The sequence below is a fragment of the Anomalospiza imberbis genome, chromosome 23 (assembly GCF_031753505.1).
Source record: "Anomalospiza imberbis isolate Cuckoo-Finch-1a 21T00152 chromosome 23, ASM3175350v1, whole genome shotgun sequence".
NCBI lineage: Eukaryota > Metazoa > Chordata > Aves > Passeriformes > Viduidae > Anomalospiza > Anomalospiza imberbis.
In genome coordinates this window covers 7,966,745-7,991,771 of record NC_089703.1, presented here as the reverse complement: position 1 = coordinate 7,991,771, position 25,027 = coordinate 7,966,745, and the positions used below count along the sequence as shown (strand labels likewise).

At 51.6% G+C, this 25,027-nt stretch overlaps 1 protein-coding gene across 33 annotated transcripts in view; it reads left to right on the top strand.

The window, feature by feature from the left end:
• Positions 1 to 25,027, top strand: part of CASZ1 (castor zinc finger 1) — a 273,107-nt gene that overhangs the window by 205,913 nt on the left and 42,167 nt on the right. For 24 of the 33 annotated variants that reach the window (XM_068171689.1, XM_068171690.1, XM_068171678.1 and 21 more), the window contains 2 exons: positions 5,429 to 5,588; positions 23,484 to 24,050. In XM_068171689.1, coding sequence (XP_068027790.1) covers positions 5,570 to 5,588; positions 23,484 to 24,050 — 586 coding nt within the window. In that variant the 5' untranslated portion in view covers positions 5,429 to 5,569. The remainder of the gene's footprint in view (positions 1 to 5,428; positions 5,589 to 23,483; positions 24,051 to 25,027) is intronic. The other 9 variants (XM_068171699.1, XM_068171695.1, XM_068171698.1 and 6 more) reach the window with 1 other exon arrangement.

Below are 25,027 nucleotides of genomic sequence, written 5' to 3'. Positions count from 1 at the left end.
AGCCTCAGATCCCACGTCCTCGCAGCCCTGCCCTTCACGTGGGCATGTTTGTCAGCAGGGCCGGCGAGGGCAGGGGCCTTGTTCCAGCAGAGCTGAGCCCTCGCGGCCTCCCAGCAGGCCGAGTGCCGGCTTGGCAGCCAGGCCGGGGGCAATCCTCGCTCGCTCCTTTGGCTCTGTGCCCCAGCTGATCTGCAGCCAGGTTTCGCTGTAATCCCTACATCCTGTTGCAGGTCCTTAATCAGCTGGAGCCAGCCTGGAAAAAAAAAAAAAAAAAGCCCAAACCCCAAACCCCAAACTGTTGTGGTTAAAGCTCCCCGCTGCCAGGTGACGGGGAGGGAAGGGCAGCAGCCTTCCCAGGCACCAGGTGGGAGATGAGATGGGTTGGGAGAGCTTACAGTTTCCTTGGTAGGGATGGAAGCAGAGGAAAAGGTGTTTGTTTCTGCTGGGGGGTCTCTGCAGGACCCACTCATGCTGTTCCCCTGCAGAGAGGATGGGTCTGGGTTTGAGGCATTGACTGCTCCTGTTCTCCCACTGCCGGCTCAGCTATGGACACTGGCCCTTCAGCCCTCATTGGGCAGGCTTGGAAACTCTCCGGGTTGTTGTTGAGTTGGTTTTTTTCCCATTTAATGCATAGAATAACACTGATGGGTCTGAACAGCTCCAGCCAGGCGACGAGGGGAAAGAATAACAAGCTCCTGAATGTCAGGCAAAATTATGGGCCATTGCTATTTAGGGTGAGTCTGGTGGATTTAGGGCCTCTCTGTTCTATTGTCCTGGCTGCTCTGAGCATTGGAGCAGGCGAGACACAAGTCGGGAATTTTATTGCAGAGCATGTTCAGGGGAAGGCTGGTTCTGAGCGTTTCCGGAGTGAAACGGCAGCAGCGGGTGAGAGGGCACTGTTTTTTCTGTTGGAAAGTTGGTGAGATGTGATACTGGAGGCTGGAAGTCCTGGAGAGGTGGTTATCCAGCAGAGAATAGAGCCCCTTTGCATCCTGGTTTCTGTCAGGATTCAGCTCCAGATGTTCAAAACACTCCCCAAGTCTGTGTAGGATTGGTCTCCATCCATCAGACCTGGGCTGACTGTCCAGCTGCTGTGTCCCTTGGCAGACCCTGCTGGTCCCCACTGCATCTCAAGGGCACATGGCTCTTTGTCTTCTCTTGTGAAGCATTCAGGAATGTAGTTCATATGAAAAACAGTGCCTATATAGGTGTGTTCAGTGGGGATTAGGGGTTTTAGTGTCATCTCTTGGATTGCTTATTGCTGGCACTGGTGATGTAACCAGGGCTGGCACTGCAATCGCATTGCCAGGTGTTAGGGGAAGGCCCCAGCTGAACAGCATAAGCATAGAAGGACACAGAAAGGCTGTAGAAAGGTGTTACACAGTGTGATAGAAGTGGATCGTCCATGGGAAAGTGATGTCTTTACAAGTGCTGAACAGGGTGTACCCTAAGCTTCCAGATTTTGGCAAATGCATTCTGTCCCATGCCAGGATGGGGAGGAGTGGCAGAGAGCAAGAAAGCCATTCAAGCCTGGCTGTCTGCATAGGTGTGAGGCTCAGCAGGGTGAATTCTTTGCTTCTTTGGGGCTCTTTTTACTTGGCCGGATTAAAAAGCCTATTTGAGTTTCTTAAACCATTTAATCTAAAATCCCCAGGTAGATGTGCCATTGGATTCAGTTTTAAGCTTATAAACAAAATAGGTCTGTGTTTGTCTCTTCTTCATTTTGTTTTAAAGAAGAAGGGTTTGACCTGTCCTCCCTGGAGCTGGGGGGGAGTTGAGCTTCTGGTGCCTATGAATCCCCGTGAGCTTTCTGAAGGGTGGGAAAGTGCAGAGACTGGGGTGCTGCTGTGACCTTCCTGCAGCTCCAGGGCAGATGTACATGTGGCCTGGGCAGGGGCCGGGCTCCACTGGCTGGTCCCCAGGGCTCAGTGCCTGCACAGAGTACTGAGTGTAGGTAAAAATTCCAGTAGAACTACTGCTCTGCAATTAGTTTGGATATGTGGAAAAGGAGAGGACCATAGGAGATGGGAGAAAGTGGGAGGAAAGCATGGAATGCTCTGGATAATTCCAGTTCCTTTTGAGAGGAAGCTGGTTCTCCTCTGCTCCCAGAGTGTCCAGCTCCCTCCAGGGTTTCCTCCTGCATCCATCCTCTCCACACAGTCTCCTCTTGTCTCCTCTGCAGTTCCATGTGGCTTATTGCTGCCACTCCCTGCGCTTCAGAGGAGGTTCCATTGTCCCCAGAATGGGACAGCTCAGGATTTGTTCTCAGGAGAGAGGTGCTACTGATGCCTGTGGCAGCTGCAGGAATGTCGCAGGTCTGTGGCCCGCAGTGCCAGATACTCCGAAGGGAGGTACTGAACCCACAGCAGGTAAATGTAAGATGATCTGCCCCTGTGTCTCCTCAAAGTGCTTTCCAGGTGTCCACAGAGTCACTGATGCCTGCACACGTGTGCGGGGTGACAGTGGCAGTGCTCAAACCAACTGTAGTGGGAGCAGTGTCCCTTCCAGATCCTGTCCCCAGTGCTGGGAGCACAGCAGAAGCGCTGGGCCATCCAGCCCCTTGTGCAGCCATGGAAAAGCTCGTTCCAGCGCAGCCATAGAAGGGCCAGGAGGGAAGGCTGTCCTCACCTCTTGTGCTCTTTGCTGTGAGCAGAGAGGCCTCCTGTGTCCAGGGCTCTCGAGGAGATGCTCTGTGTAAGGGGAAGGTGGGAACGAGACTCTATCCTTCCCACCTTCCTTCTCCCAAGGAGCTGAAGACAGACAGAGGGACAGGCATCTGCCCAATGGCAGCTAGAATAGGAGGGAGCCCTGTTGGCTTTGCCCAGGGAGCCTCTTTCTATATGGAAATGAAGAATTTAGGCTAATGGAGCTCAACCATCTCTAATTTTGCGATGGCAGGAGGATTTTGATTGAAAGTAATTAAGCAAGCTAGCTGTAAAATTAATTAAAGCAAAAGGGGGGGATTTTTTTATTGGATTGGATAGCGATATAGCGGCTGTCAAATGGGGGACGGATGGGGGTGACCTGAATTCTCTGCCCTCCCTCCTCCCACTCGGGACGTTTATGTCACTTTAATCTCCTTACAGCGGCTGGTGTGCATTTGTTTGAAATAATCAAGGAAATATGGTCAGAAATTGTCAGCTTTCAGATCTAATTTACCTGACAGCCCTGCGCAGACCAGTAAGCCTCTGTGTGCGTGTGTGTGTGTGTGTGGTGCATGCGACTGTGTGGTCACGGAGGACTCCTTGTCTCCCCTCTCCCCTGTTTTTGTTCATTCTGTCTTCTCTTGATTCTTAGCAAAAATACTTCTGACATATCTGGGGCCACCCAGCACCTTGCAGGAAAAAGAAATAAGTTGGACAATTTTCCTGCGGTCCCTTCTCCACCCCCACCTTCCCATCACTGTCTCCTCCCAACCTGCTGCCTCATCCTTGCACCATAACCAGCTTTAGGGTTTAGGCAATATAGGATTAGGGGAGGTGGCTGTAATTCTTTATTCCAGATGGCTGGCAACTGCTAAACCCACTGTCACAAGCACTGAGTTATAAAAATACTTAAATTAGGCCCTTTGTTTCAGCCCCTGTCCCTGCCAAGCAGCTATCCTGGTGTCCTGCCGGGAGCTCAGCTTGCACAGAACAGGTGGGGGACTCTGAGTCCAGACTGTAATGATGATGCTGGGGAGAGGTTTCTCCGGACTCACACCTACCTGGATTCCCTTGCTCAGCTCCATCTGCTTCTTTTTTGCCTTTAGCTCTTAAAGAGAGATCAGCAGCAAGAAGGAGCTGGGCATGAGTTGGTGTGTGCTCACTTGGCAGGTGAACATCCCAGTCCAGGGACGTACAAAGACTGCAATTCCTACCCATCCGACTGTGTGGGTGGGGGTGTGCACATTCCTGACAGAAATCTCAGGCTTCCCCCTGGACCTAACCCTGCAACAACCTGGTGACCTGAGCTCAGCATACTGAACTGGGGAAGGAGGGCGACTGCTACAGGACTGGTGTTTCCTCAGAGCTGCCCTGGTGCCTCACATCTGTCTTGCTAGGTTGGCTCTTAGGGTTATTATTTACTATTTTTTATTATTCATTAAGCACCAAGAGAGTTTGGGCTTTTGTTTGTTTTGTTTGGGTCTCCATATGGAGGCCTTAGCTGAGGCAGACTCTGGTGCCAAGACCTCTGGCACTTTTACAATTACAGCCCATGATCCTACTGTATTGTTTATGTAATGACTCTCAGTCCCGAGGGATTCTGCAGCCTTTCTTAGACCAGAGCACCCAGCACCTGGCAGGGAGAGTGCAGGGCAAGTACTGGACCCTGGTGCCAAGGAAAATCTCTGGGCTTTGTGTCCCAGGGAATCATTTATATGTAGAGGGCTCAGGCTGGACCTGCTGTGAGGATCCACATGCAGGGGAGTTGATTAAGCTTCCTTCAGAAGGAACAGATGATTCATCCCTGCCTGGTGTCTGTGGTCACAGGGGCTCTTAGTAGCTCAGACCTGATGTTCTGGCTGTTGAGTGTCTGCAGCCCACCAGTGTGTCTCTCATACAGAGAGCTGAGTTGACTGGTCTTTGTGGGCCAGCTGATGTGACCAGTCCCTGAGTGTCCCAGAGCACTCCAAACCACATCAGCATGGGGATTTAAACTTCTATTTGTTAAGCAGGTGTGTGGAAGGCTCCACACCAGCTCTGTAACCTGCAGGACATGGGTAGGACTGGTGATGACCAGCTGCATGGGGCTGTGCTGAGGTGGGTGATGAGCTCATCACCAGGATTCTTGGGTTTAATTCCAGCTTTGCCACTGATTTGCTTTGTGTCTGTAGCCATGTGAATGCATAGCTTTGTGCCAGTGCTTCCTCATCAGTATAATGGGTATAATTAGGCTTCCCTGATTGACGATGGCGCTGAACACTGAGAGTGCTGGCAGACTGTTTGCTTTTGTTTAAAAGTCCCTTCCAAAAAAAGGAGGTAAGACCATATTTTAGGGTGCTGGTTCCCATATCATATTGCAGATATACGTGGGTTAAGGTCTCTGACAATACCCAACCCTTTCCTTGTGGGACAGGTCTCCTCTGAAGAGTTGGCTTCCCCTAAACCTAACAGGACAGAGTTAGGTTAAGACTAAGTGCTTCCAAGTACTGTCTCCCCTGTATTCAGCAAAATACAGAATGTGGCACTGCTGATCTTCTGTGTTAATTACAAATATAACAGAATGTAACATGAAGAATAGTCTAAATAATTTCATGGCCTGTTAACCAAAAGAGAGCTTAACTTCTGGGACATGGACCAGGCTACCACTGATAATGGTATCTGAATTCAGTGGTGTCTGGAGGAAGGGTCATACCATGCTGGCCGCTCTGATTTCCCACTGTAGATTGCAAGACCAGATGATTAAGAGTGCATTAGATAATCTTCTAACATAACATTCCCTACAGGCAGTTACTGGCATTGCTGTAGAGACATCCTGAACGACGTGTTGGAAAAGGAAGTGCACAGGACAATCTTTCTGCATTGTGAACATGTTTGAGACCCCCATGCAAAGCTGTGCTCTGTTCTGACTCCAAGTCTCCTCAGACATGGCCGAGGAAAATGCACGTGAGTGCTGACCTGGGGGCACCTTCTGTTGTTCTATTTGCACCTGCTTGTACTTGTTCAACACCTCTCCCCTCTCAAGCTCTGCCACTCTCACTGCAAATGAGTCTGGAGACCCTGATTCCAGCACAGCCAGGAGCTGAGAAACATCCCATACTTGGGTGAATGGGGTGAGAAGTTCTGATTTGGGTGGTGTTTCTTTTTCTCTCAGTTTAGTGTGAGTGGCAGTGGAAAGGCATAATTTCCCTTCTGTCACTGATGTGGTGTCATCTGGGAAATGATTCTCCTGAGCCAAGCAGAGTAACATGAGCATAAGATCAGTCAGAGAAGGGTCAAGCCCAGCAAGTTGGGAAGAGCACAGGCACTGGGCTGAGTGTCTGGAGATGAGCTGCCCATGCTCAATGGGTGGGGAGAAGAATCCCCCAGAAAGGGACTGGCAGCCCTGCTAACACCAGTGCAGAGAGTGGGAATGTGCAGAGAGGCCTCAGGAGTGAGTCAGGAAGACAGACACCTATACCTGCCTTTCCTGTGAACTGCTGACCCTCGCACAACGTCCTGCTCCAGTGCTGGATCCTGGCTGCTGTTCTGTGCATCCAGCTGGCTTGGGGCAGCAAAAAGAAATAAAAAACAGAGCCAGCAGCTCAGCTGACCAGGGGTTTCAGTCAGAAGTTGCCCTGCCTGACTTGCAGTGGATTCAGGGGCTTACTTTGGAAACTGTCTCTAGGGCAAGTCTGAACAAGCCAGTGGCACCTAATTTCCCAGGGAGATAGAAAAGCCACCGAGACAAAAAAAAAGTTGCAATAGAAGTTTGAGGATAAGAGGACATAATGTTGCTGCCCAAACAAGGCTGTGAATGAAGACTTATCTGCCCCATCCCATTTACCTCCCTGGCAGTGGGACCCAAGGACCTCAGAAGGATTCAGGAAGGCTTCTGTGAAGACATCCTGAGCAGGGAAGGGGGTGCTGAATGGGACAAGGCAGCAAGGGAGACATGGAGAGCTGTGTGTCACGCAGCTCAGCTACTGGGGCCCAGTTAAAACACAGTGTTTTCAACTCAACCTCTCCTTTCCTCCTTGCTTCCAACTCATGTTCTCCCTGGAGCTCCAGGCAAGTTTACCATTTTGCACCCAAATGCAGTAGAATCACCAAGGTTGACAGGGTTTTGGTTTCATTAAATCTGGACCTTAACATGCCAGCCCTCCACCCTGGCACACATTTGCAGGGCTGTCGTGGCTGATGCAGGCTTCCTCATGGCTTAATAAACCAGCACCTTGGAAGCCTGGGCTGAATTCACAACATCATAGAATTGTTTAGGTTGGAAAAGACCTTTAAGGTCATCAGATCCAACCATTAACCTGGCACTGCCAAGCCCATCTCAAAATGGGAGTTACCCTCCAAGAAGCGTGAGCAGGCACACTGGGTCCCAGTGTCCTCACTTGGGTGACCTGTATTGGTGCCATACTGGGACTTCTGGGGACATCTCCTGAGGTTTCCTCCTCCTGCACCCCAGCAGAGGGAAGGGAGGCTCTGGGCTGACGGAACAGCTGGTTATGGATGTCTCCATGTGTGTCCTCATGGCAGTAGGGCAGTCCCCGGGTCAGGTCAGATCCGTGCTGCTTCCCAGACAGACCAGGAGCCAAGTCCCAGATTTGGGAGAGGGTCAAGGCAGCACTCCCTAAGTTCCCTCTGCACAGAAGATACACCCTCACAGAGCTGTCTTTTTATTTGCAAACTGAGCAGTTGTACTGGAAGAGATTTAGCAAACATGGGACTGCACAATGCTGTGTGTACTGAGTCACACATCAGGGCTGGAGCCAGCTAGCACTGTGAGCTACTGAGGCAAACATTTGAGAATAGCTACAATAGGCACCAAAAATATCTTTAGATGAGATCTTTCTGAGTTGGTGCACATTGGGTAACAGGGAGGGCTGACAACCTAAGCTTAAACTCTACCCACATGCTCTAGAGCTCATCCTGGGCAAGCCAAGCTACTGGAAATGGGAACAAAACAGAGAAAAAGCAGTTTTTTTCCTGAAAAGGGAGCTCTGATTAGCCAACTTCACATGGGTTGGGAAAGTTCTGGCTCTGGCAAGGCTCTAGGGATTGCCTCTGTGATCCTGGCTCTGGCTGGCTACATTTCAAAGGAGGGAATGACCTCAGAACTTACACCATGCTGTTGGATCTGCAGGGCCAGGGCAGGATCAGTCCCTACAAGACATCATCTCTCTGTTTTTAAAGTTCCCAGGCAAGGGGCCTGCTCTTGGAATCTCCCATAGAGGGTCTCACTCTTATAAGCTTTTTCTCAGGGGTTTGCTCTGTGGTTGCTCTTTCCTCTCTACTACTCTTTTAAAATAAAGGAGCCACTTCCCCAAAACCCAGCTAGCTCTGGCTTCTGCGACATGATTCCCCAAAGGCAGATTTCTGGGGGCTTGTGCAGGCCATCTCAGCAGATTGGGAGGACAGGCAGCGGAGGTTCTTGATGCTTTCTGATGTGCACAGGGAGGGCAGGGCTGGTGGTGAATGCTTAATGTGATCAGCTTCCTGCCAGGTCACCCTTCAGCATCCTTTCCCCAGTGCCCCAAAGCCTTTCCTTGCATCCTGCTGCTCTCTACTCCTCGTGCTGGGGCTGGGATCTACCTTGGCCTTGCTGCTGCCGCTTTCTGCCTTCCAGCACTCCATCTCTCCCACTGGTTTTGCAGCCGCTTTTTCTGCCAGCACAGGGCACTGAAAAGTGCTGGCACTGCCAAAAACCCTGTGTGCACTACGACTCCCCAAACATCCCTTTATTTTTATTGTTCTGTTAATTACTGTTTAAACTTTAATAAGTCACTTCGTCAGGAGGGGGGACCTGCAGTGAGGTTTCTGTGCAAACACTGGGCCCGGCAGTGACTCTAGTGTAACATAACCCTTTATACAATGTGGGAATGTTTAGACTGTAACAGAAACTTGTTATTTTAATGACAGTTAAAGAGGAAAAAAAAAGAAAAGAGCGAATGGAAAAGGGAAGCAAGTTTGTTGGGGAAATGGCTCATCTCAATCTCTCTGTCTGGCCTCTTTTCTCTTGGCTTTAATGGTATCTGGATAAGGAGGCTTTATGGCTTCAGTTGAGGCAAGTCTTGTTCCCAGAGATGCCCTATACAAGGCAGTATGCAATCCCTTCAGTTCTGCAGGGTGAGGCCAACAGCAGAGAGATGCTGATGGAAGCACCATGGCTTGATTTTGCTCAGACACAGCAGCAGATGCCTAAAGCCAATTTGATCTCAGTCTAATTATTCTGACCCACACAAGAGACTTTCCCCTTCTATTCAGAGCTTCTTCCACTGGTTAAGTTTTTAAGTAGCTGTGCTGACACAGATGCTGGCATGTCATACATAGGAGAGTCCAACATCTCATGGAAAAAATGGACCTTGAAGCAAGAAGACGTTTCGTTTTGACTCCTCAAAATGAGGAATCATGCAGACCTGAGAGAGGGAGAGAGCCTGGCTCACATTCTTGGCAGTGGGAGAAGAGAGGATTCACAGGCATCCTCGATTTTGGACTGTGATTTCTGACATCTGCATTGCTTTGAGGTGGAGAGTGACTGTGCAGTGGCTGCTGCCCCGCACCACAGCACTGAAGTCACCTCCAGGTTTGGCCTGGCTATATTTAGCACTCACTATAGACAAGACCATATAGAGTGATATATATGATCTGAAAACCTTCAACTCCTGCTGACCTCTGCTGCTACAGTGAAATCCCCCAAATCTGTACAGTCTGAGTGAGAAGTGACGTGAGACCAGGAGAGAGAGGACTCCCATGTTTTCCTTGACGGAATTCCGTGTTCCCCTCCGCAGGCTGGTCACCAGTCCCCGGCAGGGCTGGTCTTCCGGGAAGCTCAGCTTTTTCTGCCAGACCTGGCTGTTGGGCCCACAGGGAATGAGGGCAGAGAGGTGTAAAGAGGGTACGGGGGTGCAGACTGGGGCACAAGAGCTTTGGCAGGATATGCTGGGAAGGAGAAGGGTGGAATGGTGCTGGGAACTTGAGGAAAGAAGACGGGAGAAGAAGAGTGCCCTAAGGGCAAGGCCAGCAACTGGGATGGGAATGGGGGCACAAAGGGCAAAACTTTGGAGGGGAGGAGAGGTTAGGAGGGTGTGGGGTGTAAGGAGCACTTTGCTGGGAGAAAGAACCTTCCTCAGGTGCCACCTCATTCCCGGGGATCCAGTTTCTCTGTGCAGGGCCCCTCTCTCCTCTTTGCTGAGTTTCTGGCTAGAACAGGAACCTGGGGGACTCCTTAAAGCTTTTTGGTGAGGATGAGTGTAGGGTGGAGTGGGAGGGGATGAAATCATGGGCCTCTGGGGAGTGTGTGTTTTCCCAAGTGGGTTAGCATGCAGGGAGCAGGCCAAAACCGTTCATGCTTTCCTCACCCACTGCTGGGGTTGTGATTGTTATTGATTGGGTTTGCTGTTCTCGGCACTTTGTGTTTTTCCAGCTGAGCATTGGCTGCCCCTGGAATTTTATTTTTTTTTTTACTCTCTGCCTTAGTTCAAATACGCACAAACGTGGCAGATGTGGCAAGCGTATGCCCAGCTCTGTGCCAGCCAGCACTGCAGGGGCTGAGCCTGCACTGGGGCTGCACAGGGCTGGGAGAGTGCAGGGATGTGTGAAAGGTACGAGTAATGTGCAGACCTGCTGTTAGTTGGATTCAGTTCATAGGTCTGTATTATCTCTGGATGTATGTCATACAAAAAGGTAAAGAAATCTGCTCTTGTATGGAAACTACTGTCAGGGCTTCGTGTTGGAGCAAATAATAGGGACATGCACAGGGATTCCCACACTTGGGCTTGTATAACTTATAGTGGCTTAGGGGGCATAAACTTCAACCTCAGAGCCAAAGGGCTAAGAGAATACTAGCTGCAGAGATAGTTTTGTTTCATTTCCAACACCTGGTCATGACTTTCAGACCCCACCAAGGCCCTCATGTGGGGCTGTTCTCCCTCCAGCCGTGCGCTCGTTGTCCGTCCTCTGCAGAGCTGTGCCTGCTCATGGGGCCAGTGGCAGGAGCCGTCCCTTTAGGAATGGTATTTTCCAGGTTCCTGTGTGAGGCCAAACATGTCCCAGCTGCAAAAATAACTAGTCTGTATATCCTGTGGAAACGGGAGCAGCAGCGACATATCTGTCTGGTCTGAGCAGAGCTGGCTTGTAACTAATGCCCCAAAGGGGCATCAAGCGGCTGCAAGCTCCTTGTCAGTGTGCAGAAGCCCAAAATAGAGACCTCTGGGGAGGACTAGCCCCTTGGAGGGTAAAGCTCTGCAGTGGGCAGAGCAACAGATACCTCTGAGCCTCTTGCAGGGCCAGTGTGTTCCAGCAAGACATTAATATTGACTGGCTTCCCTGGCCCAGCTCAGGGCGCACAGGCTGCTGGCGTGGCCGGGTGCACGCATCCCCAGAGCAGCCCCAGCCCCTTCCTGGCTCCCTCCTGCCTCCCCCGTGGCCAGTGGGGTCACTTTGGTTGCAGAGCGCAAGCAGAGCTCAAGGATAGAGCCCCCTGGACGGAGCCAAGGAGCCACCGAGTAAAAACGCTGAGGTTTTCCTTTTCTGTACAGCGCGTTTCCCTAAATTGCCTTTGACTGTGTGCATCGCTAATGAAAGTTTATGCCCTTGTTAGAAGGACAGGCAGGTCCATTCCAGTTAGGGCTGGGTCTATCCTTCTGCCAACTGCCCTCCCCAGCACACACACACACACACACACACTCTCACTCACTTGCTCTCCCTGGTGAATAAGTAGAGGCTGTTATAAAAATAAAAAAAAAATAAATAAAAAAAAAGAGACAGAGAGGCAGAAAAAAGAGGAGGGGAAAAAATTTCCATATTTGTGTAAGTTGCTTTAAAAGCATTTTATCATGTCATAAAAAAAAAGGAAAGTACTCTCGGAAATTGATCCTGCACAGGAGCCCATTGGACAGAAGGACGTTGGGATGTTAATGGCTATTTTGCTCCAGGGTGGCTTATTAAAAAATTTATACATAAATGCTTAAAATTGCATAAATTATTTAAAAAAAAAACATAGTAAGCAATTTGCAATCCCCATCTACTTTTCCTCTTTTTCTTTCCCTCATCATTCTTTTCTTCCATTCTTTCCTACAAAAAGAAAATATTCCTTCACACTTCTCTTACCCTTGTCCCCTCCCTGTCTGAAAATGTGATGTGCCCAAAATTGTACATGTCTGTGGGTAAAATAAATATGATTTTAAATGGTACCTGCCACTGACCAGCAGAGCTATCTGTGAGGGGGAAAAGAAAAAAAAAAAAAAAGAAGAAGGGGAGAAGAAAAAAGAAAAGAAAGAAAGAAGTTTGGATATGATGAGTGTTTCTCGCAGGCGTGGAATGTCACCCACATATCCTGGAGATTGTACTGGGGAGGTTTATGATGGTTTCCCATTGATTTGTTTCCCCGACGCAGCTGCCGACCTCTATTGAGGGACAAACATAATCAGCACTGACGCAAATTAGATGGTTATTCGTTTTGAAAATTGACAGAAAAACAATAAAAAAGATGAAATGCTCCCAAATCAATAGATATAATGAAATTCAAATAATCCGAGAGATGAGGTCTCCATGGCAACTGATAATGTGGAAAAGAAAACAATTTAATAAAGGACAGACACACTTTGAAAACAGATTGGGCAAAGGGAAGGCGGGGGGGCGAGGGAGCAAGGGGGGCTGTGGGTTGGGTGGTGGTGGGAGGGGGCAGCGGGAGGAGGTGGCGGTGGGGAGCCAGAGCCACTGCCTCTCCGGTTGGTTAGCAGTGCTGTAGTGAAGGATCACTGTCCATCCCAAGGACGCTTGCCATAATTAAGAGAGGCTTTCGGTCCAGAAAGTGCAGATTCAGGTTTTAATACACAAAATTATTTCAGGAGCACTGAATCGGAAAGTCGTTTGTTATGACCTTCCTGAGAGGCCTGGAGCAGGGCATGTTGGAGGCGCGGCGGCTGAGCCAGCTGAGTTATGGCATATTTGTGTTTTTATAGTGCGGAGAGGAGGGGGAAGGGGGGAAGAAGGTTAAACAGTATTTACAGCTCAGTTGTTTTCAGAAAGGAAAGAGAAATAGAGTTCATGAAAAGATGCAAGTGGAAGAGAGAGAGGGAGAGGGAGAGATCCCCTGCCCGGCACACACACTCTGCTGGGACGTCAGCTCCAGTGAGACATTCCCCGGTGCTCTGTTTGCCTTAAGGTGTGAGGTGCAGATGGGCTGGGGGTACAGAGGGGCTCTTTGGTGGGATGGGGAGTGTGTCTGTCCCTGCTGCAAGTCTGGCTGCAGGGTCAAGCTGGGAGTCCACTGTCTTCTCACTGCAAGCTGCAGAACAAGCTGCTTCTGGCGCGCGGGCTCGTGCGGAGCGTGTGCGCGGTGTGAGTGCACGCGGGTGCTCTGCTCACACCAGCGGTGCCTGTGGTGGCCTCACGTGTGGCTGCTCGTGGGCTCTGCCCGGGTGCTGTGGGCTCTGTGGGGTGCTGGCTGCCTGTGCGGGGCTGAGCACAGCCAAGTGCGTGCAGGGTGCAGGTGCCGTGCCTGTATGTACATGTATGTATGTGCAGATGTGACACCTGTGCAGTCACAGCTACACAGGCTGGTGTGCATTAGCATGTGCATACAGTTGTGTGTGTTCGTGTGCAGGGTCATGTGTGCCTTTGCATGTGATAGTGTACCTGCACAGCCACGTTTCTATACACGTGTGTGTTCCTGTGCAGGGGTGTTTGCAGTCAGTGATAGCACTGGCACATGGATGGGCTCACAAGGACATAGGAGATAAGAAGATGAGCCCTAATGACCAGAAGGAAGAGCAACAAAAAGCAAGACATGGAATTAGAGTGGTGTGAGCACTGGGAAGCACGGGGTGAGTGCCCACATGGCCCAGCCATGGGGTTGCTCTCCCGTGCTGCTCTGACAGGACTGCTGAGTTAACAACTCAGGCATGACCCACTGCTTTCGCACCAGAGCTCGTTCTGCTCTGGCCTGATCATTCCTTCCAGCAGGATGGAAGCATTTCTCCTAACTGCACTGCACAGTATTTCCAGGTCGCAGACATCTTCAGGGATTCAAAGAGCCCTTGAGCTCCCAGTATGGTGTGTAATGGGTACCTGCTCGGGATTCACAAAAGAGTTCGGCCCCACTCGGGGATCACAGAAACCTTGCAGGGCACTGAGTGCCCCCTTTGTACACCCAGCCCAGAGCAGTTACCCGCTCACATACGGCTCAGGTAGCAGCCAGGGGCTGTGGGGAGGACGTGACATGAGCTGGAAGGCTGGGATGCTCTCTCGTTTGCTCTTTGTATGCAGCCTTTGCTGAGGTTTCACTCACCTCCTGCAGGCTGACACACTGATTTACTTTGCAGGACCTTGAAAGACCACGGTAATGAACTTTCTCCGGCCCTGCATTTCTTAGTGGTGCAACAAGCATTCACTCTCCCAACTCCTATTTAGCTCCCGACTTCCCACTGCAGTTAATTAGCAGTCTGCATTCTTTGTTGGGTCTGAGCTTAATAGTGCTGAAAGGGATTGCAAATTGCTCTTAAACTGCCGACCAACTACCAAAGGGTCAGAGGGACCCTATTTTAGGAGCTGGCTCACTTAACCCCTGCCCTCGGTTAGGGATGAGCCCAGCCTGACACCAGGGAGCTCCTGTCCGCTGACTTGGGTCATGGTGGTTTCGGGTTCTCTGTAAAACCTCTCATTAAAGACAGTCACCAAGAGGAACTGATGAAACTTCGAGCAATTCCCTTCTGAATCTGTTGTTTAAGAGATCCGTTGTCTCTCCCTGGTCCTTTTTGTTTCCCCAGTGTCAGGTATTTGCTGCCAAGTCTGGTGTCCTCTTGATCACACCTCCGTGTTTCCCTGCACCCCTTGCCTTGACCCCCTCAGTCTTCAGAGAGGGGTCTATGCAGTGTTTCCAAGAGGCTCGTGTCTTGGCCTCATCTTCATTCCTTGGGAGCTGGCTCCCACATGAGGTAGCAGGCTTTGCTCCAGAGGCTTTCCCAGCCCTCTGCTTCCACCACCCCTTCCCTCCCTCTCTGCATCCACTGTGTCCTGGCGAGCACTCCAGAGCACTCCGTGCTTCTGGGCTATGGAGAGGTGAAGTTAGGCACTGTGTTTGCATTTAGTTGCCCTGACAACACGTCTGGCTTCACAGGGAGTTTTCTAAGGGCCACAGGGAGCCTGCAGGGACCGGAGGGTGATGAGCTATTACTCTTCACTCTCCCTTTCATGTCTTTTTCCCCTTGGTTTTCTTCAGAACCTGTGGGGAGATTGATGGCAGGATTGTGATGTAGATGTTAGCAGTTCTGCTTGATTTATAGAGTTACTTAGGCTGAGTGAGGCTACTTATGCTCCTCTGGATAGTAAACCTTTTAACCGGACTAAAAAATTAATAACAAATAAATAAGACAAGGAAGAGAAACTAGATCAGAAAAGCTGATCCTCTTGGCTTTATGTTATCTGAAAGAAAGATGGTGAGGACAGAAGGCTCCCAGGGAGCCGCTGCTCAGCCTGGGGAGCCCAAGACCCTGCTCACTGCATTGGGTTGGAGCACTGAGAGAAGGTTTTCATAGGAAGGAAACTGCTGAAATGTCTTATCAAAGATCCTGCATTGACAAATGGACTAGGAAGTTTGCTGCAGGACACAAGGGACTTTTGATCTTCAATCTGTCTTCTATCAGTGCTTTTCCTCTGCTGTTACTTGATTTGCAGTAGTACCTAAAATTGCAAAGGCACTGGGCCCACTAAGCTGGGCAAGAAATCCTTTCCCAGTGGGTGATTCATGAAGGGGAGCCAGGGCAGAAGGGGACCCTGCATGATGTCCTTTGCCCAAAGAGAAGGAACAGTAGCAGAGCAGGGAGCAAAATCAGAATTCCTGACTTTGTTCCCCACTTTTTTCCCCTCTTCTTTACATTCATCTCCTTTTGTTAATTGTAGAAGCTTCCTGTGTTACTTGTATGCAGAAAGGCATTCTTTTTTTGTCCTTTGGAGGTTCCAGGGCACATGAGTGCAGAGCAAGGCAAAGGCAAGGGCAGAGATGAGGAGCTTTGCCTTGGCATTTGGGTGAGAAGCAGACCCTGAGTGGCTCTCTCTGTGAGGAAGCTGGGGGTAGACAAGATCAAAGCACATTTAGAGTAATTTTTGAGATCTGCCTAGGAAAAGGTTCAGGCGTGCGTTACTTAAGAGCTGTGAGGAAGGATTAGTCCTGTCCTTGCTCGAAGTTGAACCGCTTCCCCCACCAGCTGTGCCAAACGCCTGTGAAGAGCTGGTGGAGCAGGCCAGCGGTGGGTGAGGAAGGAGGGTCAGAGGAGCCTGGGGGGTGAGGCAGAGGGGCCGGGGAGGTTGTCCCCGTTCAGCCACCGAGGGGACAAGGGCGCTGCCCTGGGCTGCGGCGGGGCAGGTGAGGAGGTGCTTGCGGCAGGATGCGGCAGCCGAGGAGGCAGCACAGCGCTGAGCGTTTGAAGGTGTCCATCCTGCTCTGCTGCCTGCCAGCCAGCTCGGCTCTTCAGCAGGGATTCTGCAGACTCTGGAGGACTTTTTGAGTTGCAGCCCATTGCACCATTGCAGCAGGAGCGGCTGTGCTGGGGCCAGCTCACTCCTAGTGTGAGGTCTGCACTGCCGTTCTCTCCCTGGCCAGTGATATATGGCATAAATTAGGCCTCTGAAGGGGGATACTGCATCCTTAAGAAGAAATATGTCCTCATTTTTCTTAAACACCGTTTGCACTGAGTGAAATGTTTAGAAGGGACGCTGAGGGATAACTTTATTTCTTACTAGGGAGTTCAGAGCCGTTCAGTTAAACCCATAAAACACTGGGAGTAGGGAAGCTGACAGCCTGCCCGTGCATTAGAAAAGCCATTACTCATCTGGGGGAAGTTCACCCCATGCTGGAGCCTTGTGTTACCAATGGGGTGGTCCAGGGGAAAACATGGGATCATCTTCCTTGGCCATCTGAGGGGTCAGAGGATGCTCAGAGGTGGAAAAGACTCTGTAACAATCCAGCGCAGTGACACAGAGTGCTGATAGAGACCCCAAAGCACGGGGTAAGGCTCACTGGTGGGTAATTGTCCTCGTTCCCCTCCCCTGCGTGGGGAAACTTAAGGCACTGAAAGCTGGGGAGACTGACGGCTACACTGTGGTTGGAAACCAGGCTGGAAGCCAGCACTTCTGGCTCTTAATCCCCAGCTTGAATCACCAAAACCAAATTCTTTTCCAGAGGCAAGGAGTGAAAGCTTCACCTCCTGTTCTGTTTCTGTCACAAAGCCGTGTTCCTAAGTGGAGCCAAGAGTCCCGATTCCATCTCCACTGCACCAACATGAAGCCCTTTCTTCCCAGTGGGATTTAGAAAACCTCCTGGAAGATGAAGGCAAGGGCTTGTAGACAACAATAATAATGGGAATTCCTGTCTTGGGTGGTGGTTGGTGCTGTGGTGGGCTGCATTACAGGTGGGGGTGTGCGAGCTCCTGCCAGAGCCTGCCCCTGGCCAGTGCAGGCTGCCACCATTCCCCCAGTAAGTGGCTGTTTGAGAGGACTGGGCCACCCAGGGCACCCAGAGTCATGGCAGACAAGGCATCGGCCACCAAGGGGGTGGAGACTTTCTCTTTGATATTTTATTTTTGGAGGCTTGACACCAAAAGATTTAATATTTGTTTGAAATGAGAAACAGTTCTCGAGTGAATTTGGAGAGCCTGGGAATTAATGTCAGACCCCCCTCCCCTCCCTAAACATCCCTCCTCCCCGTCAACTGAGTCCCCCCCTTTCAATTTCTGAAGCTTGCTGATTTGAATATTTATAAATATCAGTAAATTATTTATTGTAGCAATCTGCTGTGCCATTTCACCAATCGCCGTTAACACTTTAGGGCTTGCTCTTCAGGAGGATGCGACTGGAGGAGATGGGCACCTGGGGGCTGGGAGCAGGCGCTGGGGAGGGGGTCCTGCCCGCCTGTCTGCGATGCCAGGAGGGGTTCTTTCTGTGGGCAGCACTGAGAGGTTTGCAGGAGAGGATGTGGATCTTCTGCGTCCACTACCAGGGGACACTGGGAGAGGACATGGCTAAAAAGGGGAGGCTTTTGTGTTGATGGGAGAGGGCAGTGAGGGGGTGGCCTAAGGGGGTGGGCTGTTTGTGCCCTGTGGCATGCAGGGACCCGGCCCCGACTTAGAGCTCAGCGCTCACCACTCTTCACTTGTCGTGTCTGCTCCCCTGAGGAGGAATATTCCTCCTGGTTTCTCCTGTCCCATTCCCTCCTTTCAGAACTACACTCCTGCACAGAAAACACACACTGCTCAGAAATGCTGTGGCTGCTTTCTGTCTGGGTAACTGAGGGGCTCCCAGTTTCTCCCAGAGAAGCCCCATCAGCAGCACAGGAGCAGCCAAATGGCCAGGTGAGAAACAGGAGCAGCCCAACGGGCTGGCAGCCCCAGTGCAGGGCACCAGGATCTCTGGGGCCCATGGCTTCCCCTGCTCTCTGGGCATCCTGTCACTCACTGCCCAGTGCCTGCCCTGCACTGTCACCAGGAAGTCACAGCTGAACTCCGCACCTGAGTTTGGGCAAAGGGAAGCAAATGGGCTTGCTGAAGGGAACTGGCACTGCTCTCTGCCCCTTTGGGCCGGGGCTGAGCCAGGGTTCAGCCCTCCGGGAGCTGCAAAGAGGGAGAAAAGTAGACCCTTGTGGGCCTATAAATGCCAGTGTGGTGGGCAGGAGAAAGTCAAGCAGTGAGGACTGCAGGCAGATGTGCTCTGGCAGGCACTGGCTGTGGGGAGCAGAGCAGAGTCCCCAGCCTTTCCTCCCCGGTTTATAGATGGGGTGTGTGGGGAGAGCCCTCATGGCTGTGGGAAAGCAGGGAGTGAAGCTGGCAGCTCCTGGGTAAGGACACCCTGGCTGCTCACTTCGTTTCTCCTCCCACGTCTTTGATTCTCCTTCTCCTGCCTGCCCAGTGCTGAGCTGGAGCCTGTCACGTCTGACTCTCACACCGAGGGCTTTCCCCAGCTCCTTGCAGACAGGCACAGGCAGGATCCATGCTTCCAGGGCAGAGGACGTTGTTAAAGAGCCTTTGTGAACTCCCCAAGGTCAGCCAGAACAGACAGCATCCACTAATCCAAGGTCATTTCCTGGGCTAAAAGCAATAAAATGTTTTATTGATAAACTGAAGAGGGGAGAATATGCACTAAATCCACTCTCAGACATTGTGGGCCATGCCTGGGATGTTCTGCCTTTGCCCTGGCCCTGCCTGGGATAATACACAGGTCTTCATGCTGGAGGGAAAATATTTTCTGGTAGGGGCTGAGCATTTGGCTGCCTTCCCTGTCTCCTCCCAGCATGTGGCTGGGCAGTGCCAGGGCATTGCTCCTGAGAAGCATGTTCCCAATGCTCCACTGGCCTTCTGCTGTGAAGGTTTGGCTCCATTTTAGGGACTGCAGCACAAGTGTGAACAGGCTCCAGTGTGCAGCATCCTCACCTCCCACCCCAGTGAGCCATGCTGCCTTCCCTGTTTGGGACTACTGGGCAGACTGGAGTCTCTCCAGTCAAGTTTGCAGCACAGTGGTTAAAAATGAAAAGGACTGTGCATGCATGTCAGCCCTCCTTTCTTCCCCCTCCCCGCCCCAAATAATGCTGTTAATAATTAATCGAATGAGAGCTTGCAGCTCCTGGAAAGCTGGCAGTGGGACCTCCCTCCTGAACGGAGCTGCTCAGCTGGGCTTAAAACTCTTCAATAGGAATATGAAAGCTCCATCTGTTCGACGTACCCGGCCTTCTGAAGTGACAACGCTGTCCCTCCCCAGCCAGCACCCTCTCCCCCCAGAACAGGCCCTCCTGCCCCAGGGGCAGGGGTCTAGGGGTCTGCCCTGCACCCTGGCTCTTCCCACAGCAGTGAGCTCCTGCTGTTACCCTCCACCCATGCCAGCTGGTTCATCCAGCTCCCATACGCCCTTTTTTCCAGCTGGGACCCTTTCTCCCCCCTGCCAGGGTGTGTTTTCATTAACCCCGTGCTAAAGCCAGGCTGGGGCTCTCTCCTCCTCTCCCTGCAAAGCCGCACTTATCCGTGTAGCAGTTTGCCCCTTAGCTGGGATGGCCCGTTTCTGTCCAGGCTGCAGATCCTTTTGTTCCTGCACACCGTGTGTCCCCCAGAGCCCATTTTCTCCCTCGGGGGAGGCAGTGCTAAGCCGTGCCCAGCTTTGCAGCACCGCACTGTGGAGTTGATGGTGAGCCAGTGGTGTTTGCAGGGCTGCGGGGAGGGAGAGAGCCAGGGTCTGCAAGTGAGGTGCTGGCAGCACATGGGCACCCAGGGCAGGGGGTGAAGCAGGGGCAGCAGCCTGGGCTGGCAGGGCAGCGAAATGCTGAGGTGAGCTATGTCCACCAGCCCTGGTTGTAGCAAGATCTACCTTTCCTTCAAAGTGAGGATTGCCATCAAGATGCCACGGCGATGGGTACAGAGGGGGGAAGAGCCTGTGTCTCCTCGAAGGGTGTGGAGAGGGGGAAAGAGGAGTAAATTCCCGGTGGCATTGTTTTCAGAGGAAGTGCTCAGTGTAAATAGAGCTTGTGGGAGAGTTTGTCCCGGGCAGAGATGAAAAGTCCGTGTGACAGGATCAGGTTATAAATGGCTTCCTTAGATTGATGTGAAATCAAAACATTTCTATTTAGACGAAGAAAATGAAGGGGGATGTTTACTTAGCCTGGAATCTTTAAACAGTGATTTGGGGTGGGGAGCTCGGCCTGGGGGGAGAGTGCCTCTGCCTGGCTTCTGGGATCTGGCAGTCCAGACCTTGGGCAGATACAAAGATCCCTCATCTGGCAGCTCAGCTTCTCTCCCTCTGCCCGAGAGAATGAAACACAGGTGCTCTGGTCTCCTCCAACCTGAGGCTCATGTTCAGCATTTCTCTGTAAGAAGGGTTTCCCTTCTGTTCGTGGACTTGACAGCTTAAAAGAAGGGAACAGGAATGTCCCTCCCATCCCATAGACAAGGAAGTAAGGGAATGAAAAGATAAAATGTGTCCAGACTTGGAGAGAAGTGGTTGCAAGGTTGGCAGGAGAAGCTGGAAGTTCTGATTTACACCTATATTGGAATAGGTGAGATATAGAGCCCTGGTATTTCAGAGCAAATCTCATTCCAGGAAGGTCTCTGGGAGGGTTAGTTCTATAGATCAGGAAGTGGCATGTTTTCAGAACTTGCTTTATTTTTAGCTTAAACTTTAAGAAAAGATTTTCAAAATGTTGAAGAGAAAAAATCCCAAACAAAAGAAGGGAAAGGAAAGATGCCAAGGGGCAGGGCAGGAGCTGGGGGGCAGAAGCTGGAGAGGTAGAGGGGCAAAGCCAGGGTGTGTGAGATGGAAGGAGGCAGAGCAGGAATGGAAGACAAGTTGCAGGCTCCCTGAATTGCTGCATACGCGGCAAGTGCAGCCTCAGGAACGTCTGTTCCTCTTTTCCTTTGAATAAATATTTATATATTCATTTGCCAGCTGGTGCACACACTTGGCTGCTCACCTCCAGACCAGAATAATGGGATCTGCCTTCCTGGCAGAAAGGGGTAGGGCAGTGAGGATTTGGGCTGCCGAATGTCTGCCTCCCAGTTATCTCCAGCTGCGAGCAGTGCTGATCTCACCCGTTAAGTAGGGCTGGCTGTCGTGAGAGCACGGACAGGGAATCACCAGGCAGTGTTTGGGAGAGAGGCTGGTGATTCCATGCTGACCCAGTGCCCTGGCCCCGGGCAGGCACCACATGGAGGCTCCGTCCCAGCCACCTGCAGCCAACGGGGCTCTCCTGGCCCTTGGCCTGAGCCCACAGGCATGAGCTGTAGGTGTCCTGGCCAGGCTCCACTTGGAGCTCACAGCAGCCTCCTGAGATTCCCTCTGGGGTACCAGTTGGACATAGGATCAGCCTTCACTTTGTGCCCTAAATAGTGGGAATGCAGTTGGAAGGGAAGATGCCAGCAAATAAAGACTTGAAGCTCTATGGGCATCTGCCTGTGCCCATCTGTGTGTGCGAGGGCTGCAGGCTTGTGTTGGGGAATGTGTGAAAAAAGGAATGTGTGGGGGAAGGCACAGGAATGTATTTTGGGGAGATGGGACTTCTTAACCTGTACATGTAGGACTGTGTTTACGGAGTGTGCCAGCGCATACACACAGCTCTTTGAACAGCTGTAATTTCTAGATGGGGAGGTACGTGTTTGGGAGCATCGTGTGCTTTCCCTTCCTGAAAGCATGATTGCACGTAGGTGTTAGTGCCAGGGGGTGCATTTGGAAAGTGGAGGAGTACATTTTGCCTCCCTTTGTGTGGGGGGCTGATATATTTGTCGGGGGCTTATTTTTCTTGCAGTCCTTGACAGGGAAGCGTGTCTGAAGCTGTCAGAAGTTTATGCTAAGCAGCCACTCTCTGGCTGTTGGACAGCAGGTCTAAAGTTTCAGTCTGTTTGTATTGGGCTGTCATGTTATGGGATTAGGGGCTGTCACGGTGGCTTCTGGGTGCATTGTAGGGGGTCTGATTAATCTCACTGTGCTTCTGTGGAGCAGCACCTCTGTGCTGGTGACAGGGAGGTGTGAGCTGAGCTGCCACGAGGGAGTCCTGTGCAGTAGAGGAACCCGTTCTCATCGTTTGAGATCTGGAGACGTGTTCTGTTCGCTGTACATGTGACTGGCCCCTCTTTCAGGACAATGTAAAATCCAAGACCCCATTTTGGAGGGACCTCCAGCTCCAGCCATATCCCCACAGTAACTCTTGTGGCATGTGTGACCAGCAAGTGTTGTATTGAGTGCTCTGCCTGAGCCCTGGAATGCAGGGCAGGGTCTGCCTTAGCTCTGCTCTGGGGGAAGAGCCAGGTTGTGTGCCCATTGCAGCCTTCCGTCCTTTAACCCTCTTTAGTCTGGGCATCTCTCAGAAGCATCAGAAATAAAGAGAGAAATGAGACAATGCAGCTGCTTCAGAATAATTATTTTGCTTTTACTTGGGATTGAACCTTGTTAATTGTTGGTGCAATAATTATGCAAGTGACTCTGATAGAGACCATTTAGTTCAAGATTCTCCGTGACCTTGAAGTTAAGACCTTACCTTCTTCCTCTCTCCCCCACCTTCTCTCACCCCTCCTTTACTAGCTGTCACATATGAATAAACTACATTAAAATAACAAACTCACACTAATTAGCTGATTGTGCTGGGAAGTATGAGAGCAGAATTTCCTGTGTGCAAGAGTGAGCAGGCAAAGGGGCCTGATCAGCCAGTACCAGCCCACAGCGATTTTCTCCGTACTACTGTGACACACCAGTCCAGTTGTGGTGCTCCAGCACACACACTTTGCCAGGGCTCCTGTCCTCCATACTGGTTCCTGTAGGTGCGTACTGGTTCTCTTCTCTGAGACTATGCACAAACTCCTTTAGGTGAATTCTGCACTGTCCATAGGGTTAGGCTTGGGAAGCTGTTGTCCTTGCTAGAGATGCTTGGGTGCAGTCGCTGGCTGGTGTGGTTTTGGCACCCACTACATCCGGGATAGAGCTGGGGATCCAAAGCAGGTGGTGCTGCAGTCTGAAGGAGAGGTCAATCCGGGTTTTAACAAACTCGTATCCTGCCTCAGCCAGGAGCAAAGGTTGGTGCTGTGCTCACCTGCCTGAGATGTTTGGGGTCTTTAAAGCCCAGGTCTGTCCCAGCACAAATACGTGCCTCTTTCTTGTGGCCAGTGGCATATTTTGGTCCCAGCAGATTCAGAGGATGCTTCTCACCATGCTCTTCTGGCTGGGCTTCCACTCAGAGCCTAGGAAGCACATAGTAGCTCCACCTTTCCAAGGATGAGACTGGCCATGCCTGAAAGCCCACTGGGTTGGCACCATCCTTTTGCTGTTGGGGTTCAAGTTGTCTGATGCCACTAATGCCCTTCCTTGCTTCTTTCTCCTCTCTCTTCCCAGCTGAAAGAACTATATGCACTGACGCAGCCTCAGGAAAACCCGCAATGGCTGCCAAGCGCAAAGGCGGCCTGAAGCTAAATGCCATCTGTGCCAAGCTGAGCCGCCAAGTCATCTTCGACCACGGGGGAGCTGAACAGGCACGTGCAGACAAGGGGCCACAGCAGGAGAGCAGCAACAAGGACCTGCCCCAGCCTGGGACCAAAGAGCTGGGGACAGAGTTTTCAGATGGACTCAGCTGCGTGCAGAAGATCGAGGAGGACAAAAGGAGGGAAGTGATCGAGAAGTGGGTGAACGGGGAGTACAATGAGGAGCCCTTGCTGGGGCGAGCAGAGGGCAAGGAATGTAAAGGCACCGAGAGCACAGAGGTGCCCCCTGAAGGGGTTTACATGGTGCAGCCCAAGGGCTGCAGCGACGAGGAAGATAACGGGGACGAGGCAGACGCTCTGAGGGTCTCACAGGATGGCAACTTCTTGGATGACAGGGATTCAGATGGGCCAGCAAAGGACGATGCCTACCGGTCCTCCAGTGGCGAACCAGGCTCCAAGCTGGGGGCAGGAACCACCTCAGGTAAGCCCTCTCTCCCCTCCATTTCTTGACACAGGGCAGCTTCAGAGTTACATTTTCTTTGTCCTGCAGCACTTGCAGCCAAGGGGAAGGGTGAGAGCCCTGATCCCCTTGCAGAAGCCTTTCGCTCTTGGGACCATAAGGAGTTTGCCTCTGGCTTAGCCTCCCCTTCCCAAGAAGGGTGGTGTGAGGGTGGATGTGGCTGGATAGTTCTTTCCAGACCACAAATTCCCTGGGTAGGGCAAATCTCACCCTCCAGACTCCTTCACACCACTCAGATGGCCATGGCTGGGGGGGGGTGATGGTTTCCTGGTCTTGTATTCTCATGAAAGCAGAGAGATGCAGAGATTTGTCTTGTGACAAATCCCAGGTGGATCCTGCAGGGCGTCCGCACACGGGCTGGCTGGGCTGTCTAACCACACTCATGGCCTCACGTGGCACAAGGTTCTGGAAGGAATGGCCGCCGAGGTGTTCCTCCAGGGACTGGACCGGATCGGGGGGAGCCTGCGGGAGGCTGAACTGAGCCAGGGCAGGGCTAGGATGGTCCCCAGAGAGCCCCTAGAAAGCCACCCCACACTGAATGTCGCGATCCCTTCTTGCTGCTTCGTGGTCCCTCGGCCGGGCGGAGGGGCTGAGGCGATGCTCTATCGTGGTGTTGCCTCCCCTCACAAGGGGCTCAGTCCTCGAGCTTTGCCCACCCTGAGCTCGGGATCGAGCTGGTGAAAATGCCGCTCCCTAACCAAAGTTTCCCCCACCATCTCGTGTGTTCTTCCTCTGGCTGTGTTTCCTATTTTCAGATTGCTTCATTTTTGTGGTTCATTCAAAAGCTGAGTTCAACAAGAGATGTTGGGGAAAGCCTCAGATGACTTTCTCGCTCCCTTTCTGATACCCAGGTTTCCCCCAGGTTGATTTGAGGGGGTGTATGAGTGCTAAGCCTTGATAAAAGCTTTGGGTGAATTGAATTCTCTCCGTTAAGGCAG